At 40.0% G+C, this 17,776-nt stretch overlaps 1 protein-coding gene across 1 annotated transcript in view; it reads right to left on the bottom strand.

Moving 5' to 3' along the window:
- The window catches only part of NEB (nebulin), a 223,573-nt gene that overhangs the window by 15,700 nt on the left and 190,097 nt on the right, over positions 1 to 17,776 (bottom strand). The window contains exons 129-140 of the mRNA XM_025404794.1: positions 17,355 to 17,459; positions 15,189 to 15,293; positions 13,535 to 13,645; positions 13,037 to 13,147; positions 12,294 to 12,407; positions 11,449 to 11,553; positions 6,463 to 6,567; positions 5,372 to 5,476; positions 4,643 to 4,735; positions 3,928 to 4,020; positions 1,807 to 1,899; positions 1,251 to 1,343 (exon numbers count right to left, since the gene is read on the bottom strand). Coding sequence (XP_025260579.1) covers positions 1,251 to 1,343; positions 1,807 to 1,899; positions 3,928 to 4,020; positions 4,643 to 4,735; positions 5,372 to 5,476; positions 6,463 to 6,567; positions 11,449 to 11,553; positions 12,294 to 12,407; positions 13,037 to 13,147; positions 13,535 to 13,645; positions 15,189 to 15,293; positions 17,355 to 17,459 — 1,233 coding nt within the window. The remainder of the gene's footprint in view (positions 1 to 1,250; positions 1,344 to 1,806; positions 1,900 to 3,927; positions 4,021 to 4,642; positions 4,736 to 5,371; positions 5,477 to 6,462; positions 6,568 to 11,448; positions 11,554 to 12,293; positions 12,408 to 13,036; positions 13,148 to 13,534; positions 13,646 to 15,188; positions 15,294 to 17,354; positions 17,460 to 17,776) is intronic.

Genomic DNA, 17,776 nt, shown 5'->3' on the forward strand with positions numbered 1-17,776 from the left:
TGGACCCATCTTTTAGGTAGACTTAACCTAAAAAAACAGCCTAAAAGTATTTTTATTGTTGTTTTTATGATGAAGTACCTCAATAACTTTTAAAAATAGAGTAACTATAGATCCCCTTTGGACATTTAGTCACAAACAGGATGTCTGTCTGTAAAAGACATCAGTTAAAAACACAGCTGCCAGGCTGCCGGCAGGAGTGGCTTGACTTATGTAGGCCTTCTCTCAAAGACAGGAGTATCAAATAGCATTCAAACTAGTTGAAATTAATATTCATGAGTTGTTGGTAACATTAAATTAGGGAACCAAAGAAAGACGAGAGAGAAAAAGAGAGAAGTAGGTTTGGGGGAACAAAATAAAGAATAAATGTTGAAAGCTAAATAATACTAGCTTTCAATGATACTGAAAGTTTTCCAAAGGGAAAATTATTTGTATCTTACATAGCGTACAAAAAATAGCCAAGACAAGTAAATTATATTTACTGTGAATTGCTGTGTTGTCTTTGAATGAAAATATTTAAGAATGACATTCTTTTAAGAAAAACTGCAAACACAGTGACCTCCAATGAGATTAGAGACTATTGTAAGTGAAGTAACTCAGGAATGGAAAACCAAACAATGTATATTCTCACTGATATGTGGGAGCTAAGCTATGAGGATGCAAAGGCCTAAGAATGATACAATGGACTTTGGGGACTTACAGGAAAGAGTGGGAGGGGGCAAGGGATAAAAGACTACAGATATGGTGCACCAAAATCTCACAAATCACCACTAAAGAACTTATGTAACCAAACACCACCTGTACCCCCAAAACTTAGGGAAAATAAACAAACATCTAAACATCGAAAAGAAAACTTAAGCTGCAAACACAAAGAATACCTCAAACAGCCACAATAAATACAAATAAAATTCTAATTTACATTGTCTTTTTGAAAGGGTGTTAGATTTTACTTTTGACTTGTGTCACACCAGTTAGAAACACCTACTGTTATTAAAGGAGGAATGGAGGAAGCAAACAGAGTATTACAGGTTTTTAAAGAAAGTGATAAATATCTATGTTTTAGAGAAAACACAGTTAAAGTTTCACACCAGAACTAAATACTAAATTAGATTCAGGTTGAAAACTGAGGTAATATTTGGTATTATTATTTTCATTATATGAATTTAGTAATTTTACATTTGTAAGATGTTATTATTTTAAATAAAATTACGGGATTTTTTTTTTTTTTTTTTTTTTGGCCCCCTAAGAAATACCGAGCTAAAGTTCTCTTGATTGCGTTTGACTCTCTCCATCTCTGGAGTGATAGCTGTTGGGATTCCTTTCCCCAAATTTTCTTTGTACAAAACCTGTGAGATACAAGAAAGTACCCAGAGGACATTTAAAACAAGCACAGAGAGTAAGGAAGGGAGGAAGTAGGGGAAGGGGTTATATGTGAGGAGACAGTTTTTTAGTAAGTAATATTTAGTAAGGATAATGTTTTTACTTTTTTCAGTTTTAACGGTGAACTCTACAGTGCTAATTGTGGAAATGAAAAGTACAATGGAAAGCATTAAGTTATAGGATATAACGCTGAGAAATCTTGTTAATTGTACTTACAGTATTTCAAATCTAGTCAAGTCACTGAAAATGTTAAAGTATAATCGGAAATGAGTCATTTTGTATTAATGTGGTTTTGGTCAGGTAATAATACACAACACACACAGACACACACAGAATTGTTAAGATGTTACTTTCTTTAAAAAAGATGGTTATTGTGGTACATTTTTTGTGGGAAATAATTTATATTGTATATGATATATTTGTAAATACCGAGCTAAAGTTCTCTTGATTGCGTTTGACTCTCTCAATCTCTGGAGTCACAGTGGTTGGAATGCCTGTTCCCAAGTTTTCTTTGTACATAACCTGTAGAAAATAATTAGAATACCCGGAAAGGTAAAATGACCGTAAATCCTTTAGATAGCAGCTGCATGTGGGCTATTTGGGGGAAACTCATAAAAACAATCTAGCTCTCAAAAACATTCAAGGAACAGGGGGAAAAATTCCATAAATATTTATGTTGTCTTTTCCAAAGTAGTAAAAAAATTTACTATCTTGAAAACTGGGCACTAAATTACGCATTTTCTATAACCACTTAGTGCATGCCTAAAATGCATTAAATAATAATAAATTTACCAATAAGAAAAATCCAACCATTTTGCTGCATCTAGCATTGGTGCCTTAAATATAGTAGGCCTGCAGTAGACTTGTACTTAATGAATAGATTGCTTGGTTTAAACTTTTCTAATCACAGGATACTCTATTCCTTCAGGCTTATCGAGAATTCTCTGTTTGTTTTATATGTTCTAATGAATGTTCCTCGCTGGCTCCTAATCTGTAGGAGCCTCGTCCCTGGATATGAGATGGTTTAATAGGTTTATTTTTCAGGAAGAGCATCTTTACTTGAAATTTTTACTGCTAATTGCTGGATCAAGTAAACTAGTGTTTTCTGAATTGGGAGAAGTCCATATTTTTTAGTAGTAATATCGAAGGACTATGCATTTTAATGAAAACATTAAGGAACCTCCACTTTCTGAGCCTCCTTAACTCTTAACATTAAGTTTTCAGCCTAAAGGACTGAATGGGTTCTTTTAAATGGATGGATTCCCTGGTGTATTAGTGCATGGAGTGGGGAGCAACATACCCAGATTTTAATTCTTAAAATTGGTGACAAGCTAGGCATGATAGCTTTGTTTTGCAAGGAAACTTCTAGGAACCTTTGAACATCTACCTTCTTGGTAACAAAGTTGCATTTCTTTACTCTTCACCCAACAAAGCAGCAGAATTGATCACAGACAACAGCACAAAGCAAACCAAGAAAACCAAGAAGTTGTAATGCAAAGTGACAAAGGAGCCTGGGCTAGCTTTCTCAACCCATATTAGAGGACACAAAACTCTAAATGAAATTTGTACCACAAGGAAGCCAGAGTATAAGCAGGGAGTGAGAAGGGAATGAGATCTAAATAATATGAACAACCTGCAAGAGAAATACCAAGTATCTTTTAAAGAAAATCAAATGAGAGCTCAGTCCTCCATTGACGAGGGGAGTCCCAAGACCAAGGTCCTCACCTTTTATTGGCCATAAACTATTTCCCAAACTTCACATAGTCTCTTGCTAGTAGCCAACACCTGCCTAGACTCTGCCTATGGATGGGAAAAGGGGTGGGGTGCAGAGCCAGGGCTTGCTTGACAAAAGGTCAGGACAAATGTGCTAACCTGATATTTCAGGTGTTGGGGACACCCACCCCGCAATAAACTGCACAGGTGCCTGAAATTCCCATGAGAGAACGGGCTTAATGTATAATATGCCATTGTAGGTCCATCACAGCCTGCACCACTGCATTTACAAGATGGAGAGAGCAAAGAATACAGGACAAGAAATCTTGAAAGGGAGGGGAGAAGAGACTTCACATGTCTACCCAGGGTCTTTTTGGACACTGGGAATCCTATCATTCATATGATGTGTCACACATAACACATACACACATGTTTTATATATATACACAAAACCAAAGTATGTTATACTACTTCTGTGTTTATATGTATATGCTTTTAGTTAAATTACTTGAGATCATCCCAATAGCCTTATTACTACCATCAAAACCTTTTACTTTGGAAACGAATGGCATAATAATTAAGAAGCCAAGTCCATGAGCTTCAAGTCAGTGACAGGTAGGAAAAGAAAGCCAAGTCCCTTCTACTCCTTGATTATGAGAAGAGAGGTTTCTTAACTACTTTTGCAACCTGTAGTGACCCCATCAAGACTAAGGGAGAATTCACAACATCCCCAAGGCGTGGAAGCTCTTAATAGGAAGCAGAAGGATGAGAGAGCACCAGGGTAGCAATTGGGAGATAGCCAGTCACACAAATGCAAGCTGAGAGTATGGCCACTACCGAGCTAATGTGCTTCTGCGTCTCCTTCACACGTTTCACTTCAGGCAGGTCAGGGATTGGAGTTCCTTGTCCTATTGCTTCCTTATACTTCACCTGCACATTTAAAAATGGGAAAAGGTATTATTACATGCTGGACAGTTATTCTTCCCAACATGTACATGTTTTTTGTAACCCCCAAATTTAAAAAAATCAACAATGTAAATAACGCAAGCTTTATACTTAGTGTGAATGGGACCTCATTCTGGTATTGGGTAACTCATTCTGATATTGGGTAAGAGGAGAACAATTCCGAGGACAGGGACACTTTGTCTCTCTCTTGTCTCTTTGGGGCAGGAGTGGGGAACCCTATTTAGACTGCAGCCCTTTCCTGTATATCCCAATGTCTTTATGGCCAACAGGTCATTTGACTAGGACAAACAGATTCACGTTCATATATCCAGGAAGATTGGTTCTTTGGCTGTACCGGATTCTACCTTCTCACAAGCCTCTCCGTTTTTCAGATGTAATCTCTCCCTCACGAAAACCGCCAAGGCACTGCACTGAGTATGAGATGACTCTAGCCACTGGTGTATACCGTGTGGTGGTGGTACACAGGCACCTATTTTAGCAATATAAGGTGTTTCTGGTGACAGAGGCTTTGAGTGCAATTCATAGGTCATTGTAAATTATCAAAGGGAGGCAGAAAATATTACAAGTGCATCCTCTGTGTCTTTACCGAGCTAATGTGGTCCTGTGTTTGTTTCACTCTCATCATCTCAGGTGTCTTTCCGATAGCCGTTCCTGGTGAGACATCCTCTTTATATAAAACCTGGGCATTGAGAATCAGGACGGTGTTACACAGAAGAAAGGAAAACCCAGCAGTTCCTGGAGAAAGACTAGGACACATGGCTTCTGTGAAAACGATGTTCCCAGGCAAGTGCCAGAGCATCGCGCCTGACATTTCCATGTCAGTATCAGTGACTCAGACCAGATATACAACATGGATCACTTTCCAGATCTTAAGATTTCTTCTAAGATTGTGGTACCATACTAACACAGGATGAGAAGAGCCAGGAAATGTGGATTAACAACAAAACCCTCCCATATGTAACACAAAATCCATTAAAGAAATGCAAAGTCAATCAGTTATTTGGGGGAGAAGTAACAAAAGAAATCACAGTGTCAAAAAGAAATCTATCTTCTTGAAGCAAGACAACACATGTTACTATTCTGGGATTTTAAAATTTAAAAATAAAAGTTACTTTGTTAGCAGATATACAGTTATTTCAAATGGTCTCTGGAGAGAGGATTTTGGAGCAAAGTATGGGGGATTTTAGCAAATCACTGCTAGTATTACTGAGGAGGTTAGATGTTAATTGTCTATCAATATAAGGCTAGTATATTTTTAAAGAGGAGAGTGAAATGACCAGGTTAGCATTAAATGCAAAATAAATAGTAAATATACCGAGCTGAAATTCTTTTGATTTTCTTTTACACGCAGTATTTCTGGCGTGTCTTGAACAACTGTAATTTTTCCTTTACTGTTTTTAAGGTCACACTGGTATTGGAGCTATGAAGAAAGAGTAAATATCTTGTTAAGATTTCAACATTGCTTTATTTTCTTTATTTGTCCTATATTATGTAAAGGAAATTAAAATCCTGTATCTTTAAAAAAAAAGTCTGTGCCACAATAATTATGGTCTGGTAGCCCAAGGGAAATTATTTGATAAGAATTTTGTGGAGAAACTAATTTTAAAAAACATATAAAGCTAGGGGTTTGTTTGTTTTTGTTTAAGTATCTCTTGCTTAGATTTAACTTTGAAAAAGATAGATGTCACCACTAATGGAAAGCGGTGATAGTTCACATAAAGAAAGCCACTGACAGGGTTTAGGATACACTATCCCAAAATATGGCACCTTGACATTTGAAAAAACAGCAGAAGCAGGAGGGTTTTTCCGGCCTTCTCTGTTTTTTCCTAAAGCAGATAATAATTATCTGATCTTCGTTTAAAGCAGGCAATAAGCCCCTCCTTCCAGAAGGGTCCTCCCTAGACCCAGAGGATAGGAACCAAAGACAGAGATACTAGGAGAATCTGAATAAACAGGCCTTGCTAAATCACCTGTTCATTACCATTGGATCATACCCCTTTGTCCAGTGACACTTCTGCATCTCTATCCTTAAAAATACACACATTTTCCTGTTTCTTTGGGTCGTCATTTCTGAAGCGTTTATTAAATAAATTGTATGTGTGTCTCTTGTTAATCTGTCTTTTGTTACAAGAGTTTTAGCCATGAATCTTGCCATGGGTGGGGAAAAGATACTATTTTTTCTCCCCTACACCACCAACGAAGTAACAGATGAGTCTTTCATGCTGTGATTTGGGATTAAGATATAAGGTGAGCCCAGAGATGAATTGAGCACACACTTCCTGGGGCAGGATGGGAGTAGCAGAGGGCTGCACAACAGCCCCACTGCAGGCCTGGGATATCCAGAGGCATCTTCCTCAGCACCCCTAGGTGCCTGTGGGCTGTGTCTTACATTTAATAAAAACTTACAAGGCTGAAGTTCTTTTGGTTCTCCCGGACTCTCTGCATCTCTGGGGTGTCCAAAACAGTCTCATAATATGACATGGACTTCTCAGCATCTTCCTTGTATTTTTTCTGGGAATAGATTCCAAGAAATAAGGAGGGTAAACACCACAGGGATATAGGCCAGTGGGACCTAGAATAGCCCTTCCAGGCTCAGCAGAGGGAAAGTCCTTTGTATTTTCTTAACTGTCCAAGGATGTTAGGGCATTGCAAGGAAGAACCCTCTCAGTCAAAGAGCACCATACTTTTCCTTTCCAGGAACACTGAGCCCACACATTCAGTAGGACCTATTGTCATGGCAAAGCTGGCAGAGGGGGAACCTTGCTAGCTGGTCCACAGGAAAGTCATAGCCAGCAATGCCCAGAGAGGGAGATGGGGATGCCTCCAGTGGCAGTAGTCCTTGCTGGGCTGGATGAAGCTATGTAGCCAGACTGCTCAACAAGCTGGTGGAGAGAAGCTGGAGGGTTAAGAGTCAAAGACATGACCTTTAGAAAGCCTTAGCTGGTGACAAGATGTTCACTGAGCCATGAGCAGGTGTGGTTAGGGCTCCCGGCTGCAGGACTGGGCGGGCGGGCGGGCAGGCAGGCCCAGAGGCGTTTCCAGAATATGGCTCTTGATGCTGCAGAAAGCAGCCTGACAGGACTGGCAGCTCTACCAAACAGACACACCTGGAGCACCACTAAGGCCAGCTGACTGGCCAAGGACTACTCTGAGCCAGACATCACTATTCTTTGGGCTCCCCTGTCCTGCCCCAGCCTTTGACTGGAGAGACATATCCATAGAGGCTGCTCTTCCAGATACCAGTGGGCAGTCAATCCCACCACCAAACTGATCGTCTTTATTCTCTGCAGCAGAACACTTACACTTTGCCTTTAGAGCCTTATTTTTCTTTCATCGCTTCTCGCTATGTCCTTTCACTTCTCTCTCTAGCTTAACTTAGCTCCAGTTTTTCCCACTTTTCAGGGAAGTTTTGGTTTGTAGGGCTGAGGGCTGAGGAAAGAGACTAGCCACTATTATAATGGGGATAAAACTATTCTGTCTCTATTTATGTTGTTAATATAGGAATTACATTTATAAGTATTGAAATTTGTAATCTTGCCAGAGACAACAAAGAAACAGTTTCAGCCAATGAGAGATGTAGGCCTAGATTTTATTAATCTAAATGGAAGCGAATTAAAGACAAGATTTTTTGGAAGAAAAGGTAGTTCACCAGGAACAAATGTTTTGTTCATGAAAAAGTCACCTAGATGACTCCTTAGCTATGTAGGTGTAAAGAAAACAGTTCTCATTGTCCTGGGAAAAGAATAGAAACAATCCTCCTTTTATTTTTATTTTTATTGTTTTTCTTTTATTTTTTCCAAGATTAAGCAAAAGCTACCTCAACTGGTTTGCAGAGCTGGTGCTAATCCCTTAGAGGGGTAATCACATTTGAACACGGAACTTGGACATATTCTGGGAGAAAGGGACCTAACTCCCTGGTGTTCCCAGACCGAATTGAGGGTTGGGCTGCTATTTCTCGTGGCCCAATAACGAAATGCAGATGAACTGGGGAGGAAAAGAGGTTTTTGGTTTTTTGTTTTGAGACGGAGTTTCGCTGTGTCTCCAGGCTGGAGTGCAGTGGTGCAATCTTGGCTCACTGCAACCTCTGACTCCCTGGTTCAAGCAATTCTCCTGCCTCAGTCTTCTGAGTAGCTGGGATTACAGGTGTGCGTGACCACACCCAGGTAATTTTTGTATTTTTAGTAGAGATGGGGTTTCACCATGTTGGTCAGGATGGTCTCAATCTCCTAACCTGATGACCCACCCTGCTTGGTCTCACAAAGTCCTGGGATTACAGGCGAGAGCCACTGTGCCCGGCCAAGAGTTTTTATTTTTGTAACTGGTTACTGGGAGAAGTCCTGGAAATTATCGCCAAACTCAAAATTACGAAGTTTTTCAGAGCTTATATACCTTTTAGGCTGTACTTCTATGTGTAAGTGTTCATTCATCTAAAGACACAAGTGATTAATTTTTTTTTTTCTTTTTTTTTGAGAGGGAGTCTTGCTCAGTCGCCCAGGCTGTAGTGCGGTGGCGTGATTTCGGCTTACTGCAAGCTCTGCCTCCCAGGTTCACGCCATTCTCCTGCCTCAGCCTCCCGGGTAGCTGGGACTACAGGTGCCCGCCACCACGCCCGGCTAATTTTTTTGTATTTTTAGTAGAGATAGGGTTTCACCGTGTTAGCCAGAATGGTCTCGATCTCCTGACCTCGTGATCCGCCCACCTCCGCCTCCCAAAGTGCTGGGATTACAGGCGTGAGCCACCGCGCCCGGCCAACTTCTTTTAATTTATAACTAAGGTCTGAGTTCTGAAGACCTTCCTCTGGAGCGTCAGTAAATTTACTTAATTTAAATGGGGTCAGGTGCTGGGGTAATTACTCTTACGTTGTCTCCTGCTAAATCAGGGAGGTTTGAGGAGTTTCTTCAGACCCTCAATAAACTTGTTTGTGGAGGCCTGGGGAGTTTTTTTAGACTCCACAGTAAAACTTGTTTAATTCTACATGGGTCCTGTTAAGAATTCCTTCATTATTTTGTTATGCTTTAAGGCCCAGGAAAGGCCTAGGCAAAACTTTTGGTGGGCTTTTGTTACATCCCAGCCTTTGTACAGGGACACTGGCTTTTAATATCTAACTTAACCACTCAGTTATTACTGAAACAGTTGTGAGACCTGGCCTGCCATACTGGCATTAAGTATTCAGTAGAGTGGTCCCCACTTATCTGAGGTTTCACTTTCCACGGTTTCAGTTAACTGTAGTCAACCTTGATCAAAAATAAGAGTACATTACAATAAGATATTTTGAGGGAGAGAGAGACCACATCCATGTAACTACATAACTTTTATTACAGTATATTGTTATAATTGTTCTATTTTATTATTGTTAATCTCTTACTGTGCTAATTTACAAATTAAGCTTTATCATAGATGTATACGTATAGGAGAAAACAGTATATATAGGTTTGGGTATTGTCTGTAATTTCAGGCACCCACTAGAGGTCTTGGAACATATCCCCCTCAGATAAGGGGAGACTACTGTATAGTATCCTAAATTTGTGAGTCAGCTGACATTGCTTGCCTTAACCCCCAGGTTTAAGAATTATAAATACAGATTCTCCGTTGGAAGTCGAGAAGCAAGTTTGTGGAAACACAAGCACCATCTCACCAGTATTTACCATTCAGCTGTAAATACTGATCTGAACTGGGGAGGAACTAACTTGCCTGGCTATATTTTAGGCCTTGAGGAACCAGCCAGAGAGAGCCCCAGGAGAGCAGAGCAAGTGACTTGATCCTACACTGGGATAGGCCCATGTGCTGAAGCTTTCGTTAAAGATCAGCAGTATCAAAAGCAGAAGGTAAAAGGCTGGTGAGCCTCTCACAGCCCAAAGACTGTCAGCCTCCCTGGCTCCCTCAATGAACACAACACGATAATTTGGAGCTCATATAATTTTGGTAATTTTTAAAAAGCTAATTATTCTTCCACATCCCTACCCTTCAAAGGAAAGAAAGATTTCTACCATTTGAATACACCTGCTTCCTACTCAAACCACTCTCTAGTGATAACTATATTTTTCATGTGTAATTTTACAACATACAACTACATGTTGCCAATAAAGGGTTGAAATCCCTGATTCCCCAACCTGATTGGTCATTAAGAGATAATCTGTGAAAATTAAAAACAAAGAAAAATAGATTTCCAGAGCCTACCACAGATTTACTAGTGTCAAAATTCCAGAGTTGGACCAGGGAATCTACATCCCCAGGTGCCTATAAAGCACAGCTAGGGCAGGTTAACTACTGCTTTGGAACTCGTTGATCAGAAGACAAGCACAAATTCTAATCTGGTGCCACTCTAAACAAATTGCAGACTCCTGACCATCACTGACAATCGTTAATACAAATGAGGGTATATCCTGGGGTGTGAAGGACAGCCTACTTTTCTTCATCTCTCTATTTGTAGGAAGATGGAGAGTTATTCATCATGAGGGAGTCAGGGGTTCGACTGTGTGGTCTCAATCTCAATCTTGTTTGAGATTGGTAATCCAAATGTGGGCTACTTTGTTTCTTCCAGATTTGCGCACGCATTTTTAAAGCCACATAAGAGATTTTACATGTTAAAATATTGATTCATTAATTACAAGTTGTACCATGTAAGAGTTCTTCAGTACCTTAAAATTCCTGCATCGTAGGTTACCCTCTCTCTCTCGCTCCCTCTTCTTTTTTTTTTTTTTTTTTTTTTTGAGACGGAGTCTTGCTCTTTTGCCCAGGCTGGAGTGCAGTGGCATAATCTTGGCTCACTGCAAGCTCTGCCTCCCAGGTTCATGCCATTCTCCTGCCTCAGCCTCCCAAGTAGCTGGGACTACAGGTGCCCGCCACCATGCCTGGCTAATTTTTGTGTGTTTTAGTAGAGATGGAGTTTCACCATGTTAGCCAGGATGGTCTTGATCTCCTGACCTCATGATCCGCCCACCTCAGCCTCCCAAAGTGCTGGGATTACAGGCATGAGCCACTGCGCCAGGCCTGTCTCTCTCTCTTTTTTCTTTAAGAGTCTCACCCTGTCGCCCAGGGGACTCCAGTGGTGCAGTCACAGCTGATTGCAGCCTCAACTGCCTGGGCTCACTCAATCTTCCCACCTCAGCCTTCCTAGAAGCTGGGACTGGTGTGCACCACCACACCTGGCCAATTTTTGTAGAGACAGGGTTTTGCCACATTGCCCAGGCTGATCTCAAACTCGTGGACTTAAGTGATCCACTTGCCTTGGCCTCCCAAAGTGCTGGGAATACAGGCGTGAGCCACCGCACCTGGTGAATCTCTTTTTTATTAGGAAAAACTGTGATTTGAAAAATCTCTTAAGGTATTAATGGAAGGACTTCCATTCTTCCGTGATTGGGGTTTGAGTGATGGCATGACGAATGTCCTTACCTGGCTTGAAAGATTCTTGACTTGTTGGGCATGAATGATCTCTGGAGTATCAACCACAGAAGTGAAATTGGCTTTCTCCATTTCTGCTGATTGCTTATACTTAATCTGTAAAAGACACCCAATAGTTGGGTAAATGTTTACAATGTGCACAACAGTTGTTGGCTTGATTTGATTAAGAGGTGAGCCATATTTCTTTTCCAAGAGGGACTCATTCATTTGACATTCAACAGACATTTCTTCCTATTTTGTTCATAGTTTTATACTAAAGAGTGAAATTCAGTAAGAAAGGTCAAGTCCTAGCTGTTGAGAGAAGATCTAGTTGGATGCAGGATGGGATATGGGTAAGGAGGGATCATCAGCAGATAGTAAGGCATGGATTGTTTATATACGAGCTGGGAGGATGACAAATAAGCAAAAGACCCATACCAATGAGCATTAGACAAGCTAAGATGCCTAAAAACTATTCTAAACTTAGGGCTTGAAAGGAGAGGAAGAACTCCCAAGATATTCTAAGCAAGGAATTCCTGGCATCAAATGAGTGGATTGACTCAGAAACAAGGCCAGGATGTCGATTCTGCCCAGCTCTAAACAGCTACTTAATTCCTCAGTTTCTGCCCTTTGCTCTGCATGTCCCCAGAGCCTATGGACTCAGAAAGGCAGACAGCAATGAGCCTGGCAAAGGGTCCTCCATCCTTTCATTGGGGTGGATTCCCCCAGGCAGATGTTCAAGAATACCACTGTATGCATGTGACTATCACCAATAAATCAGATGACAGAGGGACACTTGATGTCCTTAAAGTTACAACTACTTTCCTGAAAGATTGACATCGAATAGTAGCACTGACCTGACTGGCAATATCAGTAGCATTCCTGGCCCTCATAAAATCTGGAGTTTCATTGGCCATGGCATTCAGGCCTCTTCCTTTGACTTCCAGTTCCAGGTCTCGCTTATATTCTTTCTATAGTAGCATTAAAAGAAAAAAAAAAAAAAGTACCTAAATTCTACTACTAGGTAATAAACATACAGAGTGAATATAAATCCACACAACACACCACCCCAGCTGTCACGGATAGTGTCGCTTGCTACTCTTCACCTTCACTCTTCCGTGTGGTAGGATGGAGTGGCGTCTGCAGAAGCCCTCTGGAGGAAACTATTCTATGCAGGTCAATATGGGTCAACAGAGGCCTTCTTTTGAATACTTTTAGCATTCTCTGCTTAGAAGATTAGAGTATAAAGTAAATTGTATATCTGGTTTGGTACATAACTAAGATTACACTTAGGTGCACACACCACTCCAGTGTAGTGTTTTTATGTAAATGAGCATACCAAATATATCAAATTAAATCAAATAGATTATAACCACCACAGAAACATACTGTTATAATATCCATCAGAAATTGAGATATATTTTACGTAATGGTTAACAATTATGTTGGATATGGAATCTGAAAATCAAAAGCTCTGTTTTTCTCTATTCTGTTTTTGTTTTTCTCTATTCTGTTTTTGTTTTGCTTTTTCCAGTATAATTTGGCTAACAAAGAAATGATGCTCTATGAATTATGTGCAGGCTGTCAGCTGTGGGCCTACCTCATTGAGGATTTGAGTGGCATTCTTTGCTCTTAGCATGTCAGGTGTGTCTTCCATTTCAGTGAGGCCCTTCCCACGGATGCTTTCCTCTAGATCTTTCCTGTACTCTTTCTATATCATGAAAGAAAAGCAAAAACACTGACAAGAAAGCCTAGATTGATCCTCTTAGGCAAAGAAGAAAAAAATAAAAAACAATTCTAATTTTTAAAGGGTTCACAGTTCAGTAAAAATATGAATAAAGGCAGGGTATAAGCATGATCAGTTAACATTAAATATCAAATGAAAACTTGAAGTTAACAGAATGCTAAGATAATATTCAAATAAAAAATTAGAAGAATTAACATGGTAATAGATTAGGTGGTAGTACCAAACACATGAGAACCCAGTTTGAAACCCACAGTTAGGTGGTGATGTAAATGGTAGGAGGAACACATTAATGAGTGTCATTAGTGCAATTATTTGGATTAAGAGGGAAAGAAAACACCAAGTGGGCACTACCTCGCTTGCTATTTTAGTTGCATATTTGACATGTAACAAAGCTGGCGTGACCTCCAGGCCAGTCAGGTTTCTGCCTTTAATGGACTCTTCATAATCTTTCCTGTATTCTTTCTAATGTAAGTTGGAAGGAAAGACAAGTTAAAAAAAGAATATTTATTACAATTTATCTCTCCATCTCAGGAAGAAAAAAATTACAACATTTTCTATGTATGGGCTCTTAACTGGATCATAGTTCTGCTAATGGTCACACATTTGAAACATGTATGATTGTACTTGAAATATTTTGTCTGGAGCAAATGACCACAAGGAAACTCAGAGGCTGAGACACTTTGATGGGCCCCTCACTCATCAGTCTAACGTTGTGACTGGGGCAGGCCCTTCGCAGAGTGAAAGGATGGATGCACCATCAAGACTCTGAATCCTCTGTTGTCTCTTCTGAACCTTCCCACATCTTTCTTAAGGTGACAAAAGATTTTATTTCCGAATTATAAGTCAGTGATGCAAGGGGAAAAAAATGGCAGAGGAAGGAGAGCCTAAGGCTACCAAATGCTAACTTGCTTTTTTTCCTAATCATGACCTGTTTTTTTTGACATGGGTTCTTGCTATGTTGCACAGGCTGGCCTCAAACTCCTAAGCTGAAGTGATCCTCCTGCCTCAGCCTCCTGAGTAGCTGGGACTACAGGTGTATGCCACCACACTCAGAGTTTTGACCTGCTTTTTTTTTTCTAAATCACTGAACAGCCTAGGTGGGCAGTAAGGCACAGAGGAATTCTACATCTGTGTCCACTCTGCCTCCTTGCCCCATCTCCTCTCCAGTGTCCAGACTTGACTGACTCACAGAGGGGCTTGGAATAGATGTTGGAACTCTACTTTTGTAATTTTGTTATTTTAATGGAATTTTAAATTTACAGGAAAGTCACAAGAACAGTATAAGAAACTCCTATAGATCCTTTACTCAGATCCACCAATTGTTTGAAACCATTTTAAAGTTTTTATGACCTGGCATTCTATCACCAGAAAGCTCCACAAACTGCTACTTTTATTTAAAACAATTTCTCTTTATAGTTGAAGGAAGAGAGGCAAATGGAAATTCCAAATAAGCCCATTTCCCACTGAAAACAGACTAAGATTTAAGATTCCATTCTCTACTCTTGATTAAAAATGACAAAAAAATTTAATGCTTCTGCTTACAATTCTAGAATAAGGAATATGGCATCTTAACTTTTGATTATCTGGGGTCTTGATAATCATCTTGATCACAAATACCCTTCTGTTTGGTTTGGGGCATTCTACTAAGAGTAGAGCATTTCAAAGCCAAAGGGGTGTCTGTGTGGAGGGAACTTTTCATTCATAAAGGAAAATCCAAATTACATTCAGTATAATTGGTTTGTGTTGGGAATAGTTTTCCATGTTCTAATTTTACAGAAATGGTTGTTGAAATAAGACGTATGGTAAATATCTACTTCCTAGAGCATTTTTAAAAACATAACTGAACCATAGGATTTCTGAGATGGAGAAGATTTTAGTGATCACATGATAAAAAGTTTTATCAGCTGCCACTTTTGGATGACAGGAAACTGGCTATGTCGTGGGCAGAGCTTGTGTTCAGCAGTGTGGTGGATCGTTGTTGTGTGGTGGTGTTTTTTTGACTTACCCCACTCTGCATCTGCTGAGACTCTTTGGCAGTGATGTACGTTGGTGTTTCAAAGTCCAGCATGGGTTTTCCTCGTTCCTTTTCATACTTTTCTTTGTATTTCACCTGGTGATAGAAAGCCATGTTAGATATTTCTCCTGTGGTCAATTCCTAGACAGCAGTTTAAGGATAGTATTTTTTAATTGATATATTCTGTCCATTGGATGGCATCTCATTGCCACTCAAAACAGTTTCCTGTTATGTTTCAGATCCAGTACATTTTTGTTGTTGTCTGGGTGTTGAGGGGATGGGTACCATTACTGTCTGCAAGGCATAATTAGGATTGGGATTCAATTTAAAGAGAAAAGAATCATTGACAAGAATCATCTGAGAGAAATGCCGATGCAAGAAAACGCATGGGGAAAATCACCCATAGATGAGGTTGGTCTATAATTGAGGGGTAGCTGTAAACACTTTAAAATTATTAATGCTATTAGCATTAATCAACATGTCTGATAAAAATCCTAAGTTTTTCTTTCACAAGAACTTTTTTCAGAGACCTGGGGTCTAGATTGAATGGATAACACATGGAGTTTTATTTATAAGTAAACAACTCTATGTGGGTCCTGACTGGCCATATATTTAATGTAGCCAATCAATTGGTATAGAAATGAAAACTACTTTACATATTGACCCACTTGTTAAAAAACCTGGCATTCTCAAAAGATCCTCAAGACTGTTGTTTAAATACAATTTCCTCATCCTCATGACATGTGGTTAGGAACTGGGGGAGCCACAATGTTTGTATGTGACAGAGGAGAACTGGAAAGACAGGTGAACGCCCTCATGCACGCAGCACCTTGATGGCAGTGCTCAATCTCTGAGCTCTTGGGTTGTAACAAGATGTTGGAATAAAGGCCTGGGGTCACATACTGCTCCACAGAAGACATGAGGACATTTCTAGTAGTTAGCCCTCATGGTTAATGCCCAACAGAGGACCTAAATAATGCTGAATTTGTGATATAGGAGGTCATTTGATAGCAAGTTCTTTCCTCTGAGAATCTTCAGTTATAGTCATGAATTGCTTAACAACTGGGATATGTTATGAGAAAGACTTTGTTATGCAATTTCATCATTGTGTGAACATCACAGAGTGCACTTACACAAACCTAGATGGTGTAGCCTACTACACACCTAGGCTATATGGTATAGCCTATTGCTCCTAGGCTAGAAACCTGTATAGCATATTACTTTACTGATAATCTGTAGGTACTTGTAACACAAGAGTATTTGTGTGTCTTGATATCTCTAAACATAGAAAAGGTACAGTAAAAATATGGTATTAAAGATTTTAAAATGGTACACCTGCATAGGGTAGCTCCATTATAATCTTATGGGATCACTGTCATACAAGTGGTCTGCCGTTGACCAAAAACATCATGTGGTATATGACTATCTTTTTTTTTTTTTTTTTGAGACAGAGTCTCGCTCTGTTGCCCAGGCTGGAGTGCAGTGGCTGGATCTCAGCTCACTGCAAGCTCTGCCTCCTGGGTTCACGCCATTCTCCTGCCTCAGCCTCCTGAGTAGCTGGGACTACAGGCACCTGCCACCTCGCCTGGCTAGTTTTTTGTATTTTTTAGTAGAGACGGGGTTTCACCATGTTAGCCAGGATGGTCTCCATCTCCTGACCTCGTGATCCGCCCGTCTCGGCCTCCCAAAGTGGTGGAATTACAGGCTTGAGCCACCGCGCACGGCCGGTATATGACTGTCATACAAATTTAGTAATTTTGTAAGTTCCCAGAAATGCTTTCAGTAGTAGACCTGATCATATCACTTCTCTGTCTGAAATCTTCCTGACTCCCTATAATCTACTGTAGTGTTCCCTAACCTGGGGCACAAACCAATGGGGCACATTGGAGTTACCATGAGGGTTTTGTCCCCTCATAACACACTCTTTATGCTTCCAGCCCCTGTCAGTAGCACATAATTGCATGTATATTTCTCAACTATGTGTAGATGTTGTTGTAATTTATAACATAAGAATTTGTTTCAAAAAGTTACCAAATTTAAAACCCCTTATATCTTTGTGCATTTTCTCAAACCATGGAGGGAATCTATGAAATTTTTTTTCACATTGTACTGTGGATGAATGTGCGCCAGAGGAAAAATTGGTCTTGATCCACTTACTATACTCTGTAATTCTGTGGCCTCTTTTAGGTGAAGCTGCTCCAGATTATCGGGTATGGTGTGGTAGTGGCCTTTACTCTTCTCATACTTCTTCTTGTACTGGTACTGAGGGGAAGGTGGCAAAAAAGACACATTGATGGAGAAGCTGCTCAGCATTCCTATTTTTCCTCTTTAGATTAGACATTTACACAGCACCATTGTCAAGATCAAACTAAAAATGGCAAACACTGAACAGGAGGTTAAGAAAAAGTTTTAAAAATGAGGATCCAAGTTCAGTATTGTCAGTTAAGATGTAAACACTTAGGTTATGTGGCTTGTTCAAAGTAGGTGTTATAAGTAAAAAGTTAAAAGTGAAAGAAACTATTCCAGAGGGTATTTCTATGTCCTGAGGGAAAAGGGAATGATTACTTGGAGGGCAAAGT

This window comes from Theropithecus gelada, chromosome 12 (genome assembly GCF_003255815.1).
Source record: "Theropithecus gelada isolate Dixy chromosome 12, Tgel_1.0, whole genome shotgun sequence".
NCBI classification, from domain to species: Eukaryota; Metazoa; Chordata; class Mammalia; order Primates; family Cercopithecidae; genus Theropithecus; species Theropithecus gelada.